Raw genomic sequence first — 15952 nt, 5'->3', positions numbered from 1 at the left:
GTAATTTCTTGAATATGTGGACATCAAAACGTGTAAACTCAGATTTTGAAGTCGCGATAAACAGTTAGAATGTTTAGAACGATCAATACGTTTCATGTATTCTCATCCGTGGAATGCGCCACTTCCGGTATTTTGCCGGTTACTGTACATGGGTAGAATACAGTCAGTTGAATCGATGAATCGTGACAGCCCTATTTCCAACTACAAAGGTAAACAAAAATGCTTTCTAATTCTTCAAGTTATATTCGAAAGAGAGTCAGGCAGGTTTGGAATGACATGAGGGTGAGTAAATAATGACAAACTTTTAATTTTTGTTTGAACTATTTCATTAAAAAACATTGTTTTGTACATCAGGATATATTTGGAACTGTTTGCTGAAGTGGCAGCAAAAATTAATTTCTCTCCAATTCAAAAACTCACATGCCTTTTCAGTTCATTAAGATGGTGCTGATGCATTATTTAAGGCAGTGATACAGAATCAACATCTGTTCATGAAGTAGGCTGAATTGGCATTCATAGACATAGATCCTTCTGAAGATCTCTTTTGTGAAAACCACTTACAGACCTGTAAACCAAAGACTGTAAACAATTTGGCATTATGATCACATTCTGCATCCTTGTTAGGAAGCATAACTGTGCCTATTTGAAATGTAAATGTAGCTCTCGTAATGCATTTTGCTAATGCCCTGTGCTGTGTGTGTGTGTGTACATGTGTGAGTTTATTTGTTATTATAGTCTTAATGATGTCCCTTAAAAGCCTTGTCACATCCAGGCCTTTCTCTGTAGGATTAGGGGTGGATTAATTTGAATACACTGTTCCTCATAATACAGTTCAATATTAAACACACTTTACATTCCCCTCAGTTTAAACCCTCTGTGTTCAATCACAGAAGATGGATATTTGCATATTGAAACACTTTATGAATTATTCATAACTTGTTAGAGGTCATCAAAACAAAATAATAATGACATGGGCCTTCTGATTATGAAATAAAGCACACAATCGCTGTGTAATCATCATCAGCTCAAGTAAAATAGGTGTCGGGGTTTAAAAGGGGGCGGGGCTAAGCATGCCAAGGGGAAAGGGACGTCTAATTAGATTGGACAGGCAATTGACATCATAGGTTGTAATGAATGCAGTTTCTGTGGTGATGCAGAGAAGATTACCTTTATTACTGGCAAAATGGTCACTTATTTAATGAAAAGTTTGTCAATATTTTTCATTAGGGAGAAATAGAATGTGAATTATAAATATAGTATGATTTAGGTTTTTAAAAATAATTTCTATAGAGTTATGATGCTGTTGCGACAATAAAGTCATGAAAAATAATTTTTAATCAACCAGCTGTGAGGAATATATATATAACTCTATATACATTTTTTAAATGTTTTTGTAAGTGTGTATTTATATACATTTCTATGTAAATGTCTTATTATAATTTTTCATTTGTCTTTACATGTTTTATTTTATTTTGTATTTAATTTGTAATTTTTTTTTTTTACAAATGTATTTATGAGACAGCAACTCTATGGAAATTATAACATTTTTAACATTTAAAAACAATTCTATAGATTTATGATGCTATTATGATCAATAAATGCATGAAAAATAAGAATGAAAGTATTTTTAATCAACCAATTATTTATATATATAATTTATTTTACTTTATGTAAATTTACATTGTATGCAAATCTTTTTTTCTTTATTTTTATTCACCAATTTAACAGCATAACTTGAACTTTTTAAAATAAATATTTGTGTTTGTGAGTGTATGGGTGTACATACATTTATCTGTAAATAAAATTGTATAATAGTTGTATAATACATTTATATTTTTCTTTACATTTTTTATTTTATTTTGTATTTAATTTTTAAAATATTTTTAAAAATGTATTTATCACACATAGCAACTCTATGGAAATTATACTTTTTTCAAACTTTACATTTTTGAAAAATGATTTAATAATAGATAATAGAGTTATGATGCTATTGCGATTAAAAAAAAAAAATTAAAAATAATAAATATATTACATAATATTTAAATTTAGTATGTACATATATACATATAATTTACATTGTATACAAATCCATTTAATTTATTTTTATTCACCAATTTTGGCTTTTTTAAATGAAAAGCATAATTACTCTATTAACTTTTTTTTTTTATAAAAATGGGTGTTTGTGTGTTTTTTTTAATAAATTTACATATAAAAATGTTTTATTATAAACTATTTTTCTTTTTCTTTTTTTTTAACATTTTATTTTGTATTTAATTTTGTAAATGTCACACACTAAAATATAGTAATATGACTAAATAAAGAAATAATGAACTATTGCTATCATACGCACTGATGTGCGCTAAATTACAGTGCAGCATCTGTAATTAAAAGGGATTGTGACTTCTTGCATGAAACCCACGTCAGCAAAGGAGTACCTTGCTTTAGTCATGCTTCTGTAAACTTTGGCCCCTCTTAGCAAACAAGCCAAGCATTCATCAGTGGGAGGGTCTTATCAAAGCTGACAAATGTCAATCTCATACCCACTTAATGCTGAATACTAAACTCTCTCTCTTTTATTATCATCACGAATAGGGAGCAGAGTGATTGGGAAACATGAAGTCATTGATGTTCCAGTGTGTGGTTTAAGAAGTGTTTTGTGTGTAGCGAGCAGGTGATTGGTCAGTGCCTCATACGTACATGAGGACGGCCCTTACCTTATAAGGGTCTCTTCAATCTCTCCCAGGGCCTGATAAGGAAATGCATGCGACGCTTATCTCCATCGTTACAGTATGAAAGGGTAGAGAATCAAAGGGATCTCCAAACCTCAGTGAAGGCCTAGTGTTTGTCTTCATCAGCGTGGTTGTCATGGGTACTAGGTGACGTTATTTACATATACTGTGACTAACTTTTTAAAGTCACTAATTAGACCATAATATGCTATTTTGCAATGATACATGTGTAATCCAAATTAACATTGGATTAATATGATATTCATTTGATATCGAAATAAGTAATTAGTCCAACATGTTGCCCAGCGGTTACTGTTTTTCTCACTAGCTGGTTGATTAATTGGTATTAGAATTTTCTTAAAAAGAAATATAATATTGTAATATTATTTCATGGACAGAGACAAGCTAGCCTCCGCTAGACAGGCATTGCTGGCTGATTGCAAAGAGTAAACTTGGCCTTCATTAAACAAGGGCAGATGCCCAAGTCAATTACCAGCAACACACTCTTAAACAGCAGTGGCAAGACTGCCGGTTGAGCCATTGTGACCTCTACTTTCTGACCTTCTCTATCTCACATCAGACATATGAAAGTAACTGGACTGCTTTCAGATTAAAAGTCTAATTATACAAATGATGGATCATGACATGGATTTTTTTTTAAATTCTTTTAATATGTTCCTTGAGGTTTACTTAAAACGGTAATAGTTTTTTGGGCACACACACACACAAAAATTAATATGTGGTAAAATTATTATTTTTAACCCTCGTTCTGACCCTGTCTGAACGACCTGTTTTTAAAGGAGAAGTCCACTTCCAGAACAACAATTAATTTAGATAATGTACTCACCCCCTTGTCATCCAAGATGTTTATGTCTTTCTTTCTTTAGTCGTAAAGAAATTATGTTTTCTGAGGAAAACGTTTCAGCATTTTTCTCCATATAATGGACTGATATGATGCCCCGAGTTTGAACTTCCAAAATGCAGTTTAAATGCGGCTTCAAACGATCCCAGATGCAGTTGCAAACATTCCCAGCCGAGGAAGAAGGGTCTTATCTAGGGAAATGCTCGGTTATTTTTATAAAAATAATACAATTTATATACTTTTTAATGTCAAAGGCTCATCTTGTCTTGCTCTTCCCGACCTATGTTTTTTTACAGTTCATGACAGTTAGGGTATGTCGAAAAACTCCCATCTCATGTTCTCCCTCAACTTCAAAATCGCCCTATATCGCTGTTTTACATTTTTTGTTAAGGGTGTTTGATCTGCTTTGCATGTTCACTTTGAAAAGACGGAAAAGAGTTGGAACTTCTGCAGCAATGTAGGATGATTTTGAAATGATTATTGAAGTTGAGAGAGAAAATACAATCTGAGTTTTTCGACATACCCTAACTGAGTTCGGGGAGAGTAAGACAAGATGAGCTTTTGCGATTAATAAATATTTAAATTGTATTTTTTTAAATGAAAATAACTGATCGTTTCGCTAGATAAGACCCTTGTTCTTTGGCTGGGATCGTTTACAACCGCATTTGGGATTGTTTGAAGTCGCATTTAAACTGCATTTTGGAAGTTCAGACTCGGGGGACCATATCAGTCCATTATATGGAGAAAAATCCTGAAGTGTTTTTTTTGAGGAAAACTTTTCAGGATTTTTCTTTACAACTGAAGTAAGAAAAACATGAACATCTTGGATGACAAGGGGGTGAGTACATTATCTGTAAATTGTTTTTCTGGAAGTGGACATCAGCTTTAAGGCGTGTGTCATTTTCAGTAATCGGTAATCACTGTTATGATTGGCTAACATTGCCAGGAAACAGTGTCAATGCCCTGCCCCCTTGCTATTGCATGTGAGTGTTTAAACAACATGATATAAAAACACACACACACACACAAACTAATTTAATAATTTACTTACCGTTTGTGATGCAGCTGCAGTTAGATCTAGTACCGCTTCATCTTTCAACAAATGTTTCTTTGTGAACTCTCCATGAAGCTGTGCCTCGATTACAACACAACATGTTCCTAAGTTCGAACAATCCTCTGACACGATCCAGGATGCCATTAAAATACATCCACTTGTTCCATTTGTCCAGTAGCGTGCATCTGTATACTGTATCCAGTGTAGACAAGATTGCGGCAGTGATTGTAATTTCTATTTGCTTTTGACATGACGTGACACTCGCGTACAGCATATTTAAGTGATCAGTGTAGGCGGGGCCTATGGTGAGAAGATGACTATTCGTCGACGCCTTGCTCTGGAGGCAGTGTTTATGCAAATGACTGCACCTAGGTAGCATTACCATGCGAACGAGTCATTTTTAAGGCTTGATTAAATAAATGCTTTGTTTATAATAAGGAGAATGTTTTAAGCTATGAAACTTGCAGGATGTTTTAATGGTACAAATACCTTGCATATGCCAAAAGATCAAGGAAAATATGATTTCTCCTGTCATGACCCCTTTGAAATGGTCTTAAATGAAAAATTGATCAATTATATCCTGCAGACTAACATTTGCATATTATATTTAGTTAGTTATCCACTTGATTTTTTTCCGTAAGAGCGGGCGTGGCCATTTGTAGATTTTATCAAATCTTTAGAGCTACTTATAGAGCTACTTTAATGTATTATCTTAATTATGAACACACTGGTTTGTAGTTCAAACAGTTTTACCATTTACGGCGCGCTGTTATTCTTCTCTTTATTTCCCTATAGTGAAAAATGCACCGGAAGTCTCGTCCATAGGCTTACTTTCACGTTGAACAATAAGGTGGATATGCTGCGTTCCAGACATCTCATAATTAGGATTTTTCTCACCTCCTACTTGGAAAAAACGTGTGGAACATTGCTTGAAGTTGGTTATCTGACCTGTGAACTTGGGGCAAATCGATCTACCCCAACCTCAGCAGGGCGCATCATTTGACATCAGCTGCTTCCAACGAGCATACTATGGAGTTACCTTATGTGTAAACAATTTAACACAAAGCCACATTGAGACACATTCAGACAAGTGTGTGTTTTTATAAACAAATTTTATACACTTGCAATTTACCTTTGCAAAAACAAATTAATATTTTTGTTATTTTAAATTTAAAGACAATGCAGATTGCTTCAAATCAGCTTTACAGAAACTGCAGTTGTACAGTAATATGCTGTTTATAATAAAATGCTATTTAATAGCAGTTTCGAGTGTGACAATTTACCCCATACAGTGTGACACACTATTGGATGTAACAAATGAACAGCATCCCAGACAGCACACATACATCTGCAAGATATCTGTTAAAGATCTCTTGATCTGGAAAGCATCTGCATGTACAAACGTATGACAGACATCTTTCAGATGTCAGTTTTACATACATTCTAAATCATAAACATCTTAAAGACATCTAACATACGTATATATTTGGCGAAATGTCCAATAGACATATTGCAGATGAACAAACACTCTAAAATATAGGTCTTGCAGATGTAAATGCAGACATCAAATAGACGTCTCTGTGATGCACCTGTGCTATCAGGGGTGTGTTCGATTCCTCTTTTTGCAGTATTCCCACACATTTTGACCAATATATTTCCATGACTTTTACAGTCATTAAGATTTTAAATAATATAGATTTTAACCCAATTAATATACTAATATAACTAAATGTATATTGTCTCAAGAATGTCTGTGAATCATTTTATAGGCTTGAATTCACAGCTTTAAAACTCCCTGAGATCTGCAGGTTTTCCATGACCTTTAAAGAACGTCCATGGATAGCTTTTTGTAGCCAAGCCTGTAAGGTATGTGCCTGTGAAGAAATTCACTTTCAAAAATAGTCGTACCATGATATCAAAATATTTCCCCTATCAAATCCATTTGACAGAGAATCTGATGAACTTATCAACTTGATCAACCTAGAAAAGCTGATGCGTTTTCCCTCCTGCATCCCTGCGGCTCCAGGTGCAGAGTCCCGCCCCTCATTTCTGCAATGTGACGCTAGGCTCACTCAGCGCTCCACAGTCTTGCCTGGTCACCGGGAAAAAGCGTTTGGAAGGAGGCTTCAGTAGTCATCCAGTCCGGTGTGCGCATGCGCGGCGCTGCAGCGGCGTTTCCGCGTTGAGTGGCGAGCAGAAGGGATCGAGCGAGAGAGAGAGAGAGAGAGTGGGAGAGAGAGGATAGAGGGAATTTGAGACGCAGCGGGACGCCGAGTCAGAATAAACGGACACCCCACAAACGCTAATAAAAAGCAAAACAAATCAACGTTCCCAACCCAAGCCTTTAGCCATGGAGGACACGGTGAAAAACACTTTTAAAATGTGAGGTTTAAAGAGACGTGCTGCAGAAACGAGCGAGAGCGGCTTTCCCCCTCATCATCCACGGCTGATCTCGACTCGGGTGCTCCCGTCCCCCTCCGCCACTCGCACCGGGGGGAAAATGAAGAAGTTTAATATCCGTAAGGTGCTGGACGGCTTGACGGCCGTGTCGTCCCCTTCTCCATCCCCGCAGCTCGGGGCCAAGGAGAACGAGCTCATCCCGGAGACGCTCCAGTCTGAACACTTCCAGCTCTGCAAGGTGGGGAAGCTTTCAAGTCAATGTGTAACATCACCTGATGTGTGTGTGCTTTTTTTCCTTTAATAAACCTCGCGCAAGTGCCACTTAGTGCATGCTGTGTTTTACACTTTATCCACAGACTTACTAGAATATACATATACTAAAATATAGATAACGTGTGTGTTTTCTGGTAGGTAGGTAGATGTGATGCATCACATAAAAAAATATTTTAATCTGTATGGAAGCGTTATGATGTCATTCTTATGTTTTATTGCAAATAACGGTGTCTGATATCTTTTGACTGCGCACCGGTGGAATGCGTTTTTACATTAAAACGCTCGTATATGTTAGCCTGTATACACACTGTACTATCATACTCTGCCCTCTCAAACCCAGACTAAATGATTTTTTTTCTCAAGCTGTGCGTGGAAAGAGCTGACTCTGTGTTTGGAAAATGCGCACAAATGCGTAAAATATTCATGCGTGACACAGAGATGCGTTTATATCCACACGGTTACTTTTGCTGTCCGTATCTTCCGTTTCCCTCCCCTCATAGTGTCCAGTGTTAAACATGCTACTTTATTGAAGCGTCTGAATCATGTGTGGTTATAGAATGAAGCTGTGATGCTCGAGTTAAGGGAGGGGGGGGATAAACAACCCGTTTCTTGCATAATATACTGTGCTGGGATTAACGTGTCATTTGCAGTGTTTGGTATTTTCTTGTAAACCCAGAACCATTCTTGACTCTTTTTTGAACACGCACGCAGGCACACATTGTACACTATGTGTATTGACAGATCTTGGGCCATAATAGGTGCATAAATGTTGTCTAGGTAGGCAAATCACTAGGTTTTGAGACAGTGTGTCCAATGTGTTATGAATAGGCCTAGTTTAAAGTATTGGTGGGTTTAGCTGCCCTCTCTGGATTAGGTCTGGCAGCACAATGGATGGAGTTAATAGTTCTTGGTGAGAAAGGGTTCTGTCGAGGCTTCTCTCTTCTCATCTAAATCCACGGCCGAATGAACGCGATATTAGATTATGAGCCCACACACGTGTGGGGAAACTGTAGGAGAATGACAGCATGGCAGCTGGGATAGGCATTTTAATTCATTTAGAAGATTCGAATCACTTCACCGAACCGATTCGCTCAGTCGACATTGCTACAGGTTACTTTGTTACTACAGTTGGTGGCGAGTAGGGGTGTCACTAACGATTGTTTTGGTAATCGAGTTCTGACGATGAATCGAGTAATCAGATAATTAGAATAATTTTTGAGGTAATAAAAATAGACCTAAGCAAACAATGGCATTTAAAATGACTTAAAATACATATGTAATAACAATGAGGTAATAATAATTGGTTCAAATAAAGTATTGAAAGCAAGTAATCATATGGTTTTACTGAACAAAGCTGAAAATACATATGTACAGGTCGCATTATAACGAATGACTGCAGAGGGCGCCAATTGCCTGACGATTGTTTTTACACACGTTGTTTTTACAGTCTAATCCTTAAATAGTGACTGAACAACCTTTAATTCAAATGTCCACATAAGGGGGTCGCACACCGGACGAGAAGCGCAGCGCCGCGTCGCGTGGCGCCTAGGACAACTCCAGGTATCGCACACCGGACGCGCACATTCTATACGCGCCAGCTCATTTTCCAATGAAGTTCTGAGCTGCAAGATGGGTGATTTTTAACTAAATGTATTATTAATATTATTCTAAATATATTATTTGAATTGATAATAGCTAAGTTTTGAACGTTAATCAATTAAAAGAATCTGTGTTATAAGTCTGTTATTGTTTTTTTGTAGGCTGTCTGTTACTAGGCAACTATGTTACATTGTAGCAAAATAGTTTAGCTAAGGTTAGCTAGCCAACCGGAGTGAAAACGTAACCGAACACCTTGAAAAGTTTTTTTTTATTTCAGTGAGTTTAGGTTTAGGTTTCAGTTTATAATCTATTTATAATATCGATCTGGTGAAAATAAAGAAAACCATAGTGTGACCGTTGAATATTTGTATAGTCCTAGATAAATATACAGGGTGTATATTATCTAGTTGCCAAGAAAAATGCACCAGATAAAGGGGTGTGCGATATATATGGGCTGCGATAATATTGTAATTGTTGTTTTGACGATGTTCAATTTGACATTATGAGTATATTGCAGAAACATTCAAAACACAGAGTACAGTGCACTCATTAACAGTACAGGTATGCATTAACAGTGCAATCTTTCACTGATTCAGTCTAATAAAATACATTTAGAATGATCACAAATTTAGGATATAATTCTGGGTATTTCCCTACTTCCTTGCTAAGTTTTTCGTCGCTCCGCTACACCTCTATTTAAATGAACTGAAGTGACGGTTGTGACCTTGTAAATCCAGTAGGTGGTAGTCAAAGATAGTGAATATAATTACAGTAGGATAGGCAAATGTTAAATAAGACTTTATATTTTGCGTATGTAAAATGTCTCAAGAGAAAAATAAAATGAAACAACTACGATTATACAATTAATTCTATAGGTTTACATTTTTTCAAGCTGTAAACCTAATGTAAGTAGTATTTTGCAGCAGTGGTATCTTGTTTTTTCAATGTAATAAGACGATTTGAGACAAATATGATGTTATTTAATATAAAACTATGCAGATGGCGCTCTGTGGCGCGGCAGGAAATTGAACAGTGTTCTGAGTCCTAGCTGGGCGCCGCGGACAGACGCCGAATGGCGCCGCCGGTGTGCGTACACTCATAGAAAACTATGCTGCGTCCGAAATCGCATACTGGTTAAGTAGGTACTACATTTAAATATGAACGTACTACCCGACCGTTAAAAAGTACGTTCTATATAGTATGAATGTGGGTAGTATGAATGGAATTCGGACGTACTACATCCGCCATATTGATGTTGTCACGTGTCATGCGTCGTCACAACAGCGCGAAAATTTAAAGAGACTGCTCCACTGCACGAACACCAGCACCGGCAATGTTCGGCGTTTTAACGTTGATTGGACAGACAGCTCAGAGAAGGCGTTGGTCAGCTGCTCGCAGATCACGGCTTCTTAGACAGCTTCTAGATTATTTGTCAAATAACGTTTCGATTTACAATGTTTAAACTTTCAATAAGTCATCCGTTTATTTAGATTGTGTTAAACAAGTGTAATTTAATCACAATAAACAACGTTTTTTTCCTGAGGTACTTACACTCGAAATGAGCCGCGTCTCCACCTTCCGCCATTTTTCGAATACAACGCATCCTCTCCCGGAGCCTCATGGGATAGGAAAGTGTCCATGGTATGCGTACTACAGAATTCGGGCGGAAGCAGTAGGTCATCCGGGTACTTCTCGCCTACTGAATTTCGAATACTATGAATTCGGACATACTACTCGCCTCGCATACTGTTTTTCGCGTACTATATAGTAGGGAAGTATCCGATTTCGGACGCAGCATATGTGTTCGAATTTTAAAGACGTGGCGCGACGCGACGCGGCGCTGCGCTTCTCGTCCGGTGTGCGACCCCCTTTAATCTTAATATTTGGCCATTTCCTTATGACAGAAATGCTAAAGCTACTGTAACATGTAGACTGAGGGTTTGAGCTTTTATTTTGAAATTGCGATGAGCAGTTAGCATAGAAAGATATTGTATTCTCCTGTGTGTGGGTAGAATGATAAATGATTTACCTTACAAATCTGATGAAATTGCACACGTTGCATTCTCAGATGAAATAATAAACACAAAAAAATCATAGCAATAAGCAGAGGTGAAGTTTAAGACGCTCCACACATGTAAATGATAAAGTTCACTTAATGATAATATGTAATAATAACATACACTTCTGGTATTTTGCCAGTTACTTGGCATAGGCAAATTGCAGTCGATTTTTTTTTAAATCGAGTACTGGAATTGAATCCATGAATCGTTATGAGTGAGCGATTGAATCATTTGCTAAGCCGATTCGTTTGAACACCGAGTCGTTCACAAATCTTATTACGCTATATTGAAGTTGGTGTCTACAGATCTGCTGAAACGCTACAAAAAAATCTCATATTACAGCATAATTGTCATTTTGACCAATGCTGGTCATTATTTTATCAGTTAAGACTAAACTAAGACTTTACAATAATATCCATGCCTCATTTTCATCATATTTTGTTCATAAATGTGAGGCCTCCTTCCGTCCGAGCAACGACTCGTTTATTGAAGGGGGCGTATTCGTTTAGTAGGTTCAGCCAATAAACAGCTTCTTCCCTGCCCGCACTGGAATGCTATTTGCTCACGCTGCTGTCAGTCTTTGAAGGCGGAGAATCCTGACGACATCAATTATTTTCAAAAGGTCACGTGGTGTTATCATTAAGTATGTTATTAGTAAGCCCTAAATGATTTCTGAAAAGAAGTGAAGGGAATTTTGAGGTAAGTAATCGTTCGTTTTTTTTTAATGGTGACAGGCACGATATTGATACAGTTGCTTCTCCAAACAATAATCATTAATGTAATAATTTGCAACGAGGTTACCTGAGTGCGTTTACACAGGCTGGTCTTTTTGTCAGGTTGAAATTAGATAGACCAGTACGAACGCTGGATTACGTTAATATTTAATTCATAATTAGTGGAAAGATGAAAAGAGAAATGAGAGATGGGAAAGGATGAAGTGAAGCTTGTTGCTACCGCGCAGCTCGTCGACAGGTACCCGTCCCCGCGAGCGCCGCTTACGTAACCCGCTTTAGCCACTAAACAAACATACAGAGACAGAGAGGCTGTGTCTCAAAACACAGCGAGCTGCCTAGCTAGACAGCATTATAGGTGCGTTTTGACGCTCAGAAGTGCTATCAGTGTAGGCGCCTTCTAGGTTTTTAAAACACAGAGAGAGTTAGACGATGACAGCTGTTAAGCAGAGGCCAGTGCTGTAAACCTGTAGCCAACCATTATTGTTGTGCTCTGGATACAATGCAGCAAGGTCTGTGTTCTCACTGCCTGTTTTTTTTTTGTCTATCTATAGCACATCAGGATTGTTGGAGCATTTCAAAGGGCTTGGTATTTAAATAGTTGGATATATTCGGTTGAAATTGATATTGAATTGATATTGAATTGGCCCTGAGGTGAAGTTTGACTCAGTTGTGCTGCACACATGCACATGCTTTGCCACTATGCTTCAAATCATTATATAAATTAGATGCTAAATAATAATATAGTGTAAAACTAGTGTTATTTTGTTGTTATATTTCAGTTTTATGTTGTTTTAATGAATTTATTAGTTTTTTTTTCTATTTTAGCTTAAATGTACACTACCAGTCAAAAGTTTTTGAACAGTAAGATTTTTAATGTTTTTAAAATGTATTTTCTGTTCTTTGTTTTTTTTTCTGCTCATGAAGCCTGCATTTATTTGATCCAAAGTACAGCAAAAACAGTACAATTTTGAAATATTTTTACTATTTAAAATAACTGTTTTCTATTTGAATGTATTTTTAAAAATGTATTTTATTCTTGTGATTTCAAAGCTGAATTTTTTTACAGCATTACTGATTATTATACATTATTGATCATTCAGAAATCATAATATTCTGATTTGCTGCTCAGAAAACATTTATTACTGTAAATATGTTAAAAACAGTTGAGTAGATTTTTTTTAAGGATTCTTGCTAAATAAAAGTATTAATTTCTATAATTTAATGTCCAAAAAAATAAAAATGATACTGACTATAAGCTTTTGAATGGTATAGTGTATAATGTTACAAAAGCTTTTTTCAGATAATGCTTAAGGAATCCCGAAAAAATGTACTCAACTGTTTTAAATATTGATAATAATAATAATAATAATAATAATAATAAATGTTTCTTGAACAACAATTTCTGAAGGGTCATGTGACACTGAAGACTGGAGTAATGATGCTGAAAATTTAGCTTTGATCACAGGAATAAATTACATTTTAAAATATTAAAAATTAAAAATTAAATTAAAATAGAAAACAGTTATTTTAAATAGTAAAAATATTTCAAAATGTTACTGTTTTTGCTGTACTTTGGATCAAATAAATGCAGGTTTGGTGAGCAGAAAATACTTAAATCTTACTGTTTAAAAACTTTTGACTGGTAGTGTAATTTTATTTTAGTTTTAGTAAGTTTAGCACTTCAACTTAACGAAAATTAAAAATGTTGTGTTGGCAACTAACTGAAAGTTTTTTTTATCTAGTATTTTTTTTTTTATTTCTGCTTCATTTTAATTAGCATATTTTTTAAAATTATTTTAGTGTTTACAATATTTTTAAAATTATTTTAGTGTTAATATTTTTTTCAATTTTAAATTAACAATAACAACACTGTAAAACATGTCACGTTAAAAATTATAAAATATTAATCATAAGCAAAAATAGCTCAAATAAAAATATTTAAAAATTATTTTAAATAAATTGTAAAATAGTTTAATTTCTGGCTTAAATTTTAAAGTAAATTCCTGTAATGGTTTTGCTGATAAAATTTACATTATGTGCTTTTTAAAACATTTTTCTCTTCTGATTTGATCCTCAGACTGTGCGCCATGGCTTCCCCTATCAGCCCTCCTCTATGGCATTCGACCCCGTCCAGAAAATCCTTGCCATCGGGACTCAGAGTGGCGCTTTGCGATTGTATCCTTTTCGCAATGGAAATTTAATAATGTCCGCTCTGTTTCAGGTGCAGTGTGAACCTGTCAGTAAGTATTTAGTTTCTTTATCAGTTGTGTTATCAGGCTGTTACTACTGCTGTGCTTAAGGGTATTGTCAAGCTAATAAGAAATTCATTAGGACATGAATGACCCACTCCTAGTTTTCTCTTTCGGAAATGTGACTACATTATGCTGCACCACAACATAACAAGTTTCATCTGGCTTAAAGTGATGCCAGTTGTTGTGCTTAACCGAGTGGATCCGCTGTCATGGCTTGTCAGTCAGACCCATCATAAGTCTTTTGTAAAAGAACGTTTATTGTTACTGGATTGGGATTTGGGATCAGTAAGGCACATCATATTCGTTCAGTGACTCTCTCATCACCCTCATGAATGAGTCCTAGTACATAAATTCAGATATTAATTATACTGAACAAGTCACTAAGGTCTATTCCCACCTCAGAGACGGCAAAGAACTTCCTGTCTAATCAAAATCTCCATTCACACTCTGTATTCAAATAGATGGCCTTTGATTTGGAAATGAATTTCCACGTTCCCCGATTCATTCGTACACACAGAGGCATGACATTACTTTTCACAGTGAGTGCGGCTCTAATTGAAAATATTTCTTCTGCCGTCACTACGGGATAATTTGCTGTCAGTCAAGATGGAAGAACAGCTCGCTTGACACCGCCCTTTGTCAAATGTTGAATGATATTGCTGGAAGTTGATCCATGCGGCGGCTCTTCAGAGAACAGCCTCTTTAGAAACTGATCGTCTTTGCTCTCTGAGGAGTTCATTGATACTTAGCCTCTTTGAGCGAATGTGATCAGATAAACGTCGGCCGCCGTGAGATGAGGGCAAATGAAAATCTCCCTAAGAGACTCCAAATTGTGATTAGTGCAACCTTCCTTTCTTTCTTCGCATCTCATCCCAAGCTGTCGGCGATGCAAAAGAAATCTCAAGATTCAGCTGAAAGGGTTGGTATGAATGAAGAGTTACCTTTGATGGTGTGAATGAGTTTGGTCTCTGTTACTAAGCTACAGAACTAGAGTTAGTTGATAAATCTTGGTTCAGATATACATGGTACAAATCTCAGTATTTTGTTGCATTTGCAGTGTTGCCTCAATCATATTTGTAAATATTCTTTTGTAAATGTTTGCGATTGGCAACGAAACATGAAACCTTTCAAACGTTCAAAAGTTTAGGGTCAGTATTTTTTTTAGAAAGAAATTAATCAGCACGGATGCATTAAATTGCTGGCAAAAACACAAGAGTTGCCAACACAATGCAAAAGAAATGATTCAGCAAGAATACATTACATTGATCAAAAGTAACAGTTAGTGTTTGTGATATTTCAAATAAATGCTGTGTTTCCATTAAGATATTAAACAGCACAACTGTTCTCAACATTGTTAACTGTTAAAACAAAATGTTAAAACACTGTTTTAACACTAACACTATTAAAACAAAATGTTACTACAGCACCAAATCAACATGTAAGAAAGATTTCTGAAGGATCATGTGACACTGAAGACTAAAGTAACTGTGCCAGTTGCATAAACTTAGCCTCTGTGTAAAGACAACATCTTAAGGCCTAGTTTAACCCAGGGGTAGTTCAACTTAGACTAATTTAAGTTTTTATGTAACCAAACTTTAAAACTTTTGACCGGTTTTAAAGAAAAACACTAGATGACTAACTTTTAAGACTAGTCTAAAGCTTTCATGCAACCGACCCCAGCTTTGCCATCACAGAAATAAATATCTTTTAAAATACATTAAAATAAAAAAGAATAAATTTTAATAATATTTCACAGTATTACTGTTTTTACTGTATTTTCATCCTTGAAATTCATCCTTGGTGATCATAAGACTTTCAGCCACATTAAAAAAAAATCTTTCAGACCCCAAACATTTGAACAGTGAAATACAATAAAGCCTATTAATTTCATTTCTATCATGACAGCTCTTGGAAGATTTTAGCATGGTATTGAATATGACAGTGTATTTGGTATTGGCGGAATAGATCAACATTGCTGAATTGCTGCTG

The 15952-nt window shown here is 35.8% G+C and overlaps 1 protein-coding gene across 4 annotated transcripts in view; it reads left to right on the top strand.

Annotated features, from left to right (window-relative positions):
• Positions 1-5842: 5842 nt before the first annotated feature.
• stxbp5a (syntaxin binding protein 5a (tomosyn)) overlaps positions 5843-15952 on the top strand; it is a 110986-nt gene continuing 100876 nt past the window's right edge. For all 4 annotated transcript variants that reach the window (XM_051138365.1, XM_051138364.1, XM_051138363.1 and 1 more), the window contains exons 1-2: positions 5843-7283; positions 13789-13886. In XM_051138365.1, coding sequence (XP_050994322.1) covers positions 7146-7283; positions 13789-13886 — 236 coding nt within the window. In that variant the 5' untranslated portion in view covers positions 5843-7145. The remainder of the gene's footprint in view (positions 7284-13788; positions 13887-15952) is intronic.

The sequence above is a fragment of the Labeo rohita genome, chromosome 20 (assembly GCF_022985175.1).
Source record: "Labeo rohita strain BAU-BD-2019 chromosome 20, IGBB_LRoh.1.0, whole genome shotgun sequence".
Taxonomy (NCBI): Eukaryota; Metazoa; Chordata; class Actinopteri; order Cypriniformes; family Cyprinidae; genus Labeo; species Labeo rohita.
The sequence above is the reverse complement of the archived record's forward strand: the minus strand, read 5'-3'. Positions and strand labels throughout refer to the sequence as shown.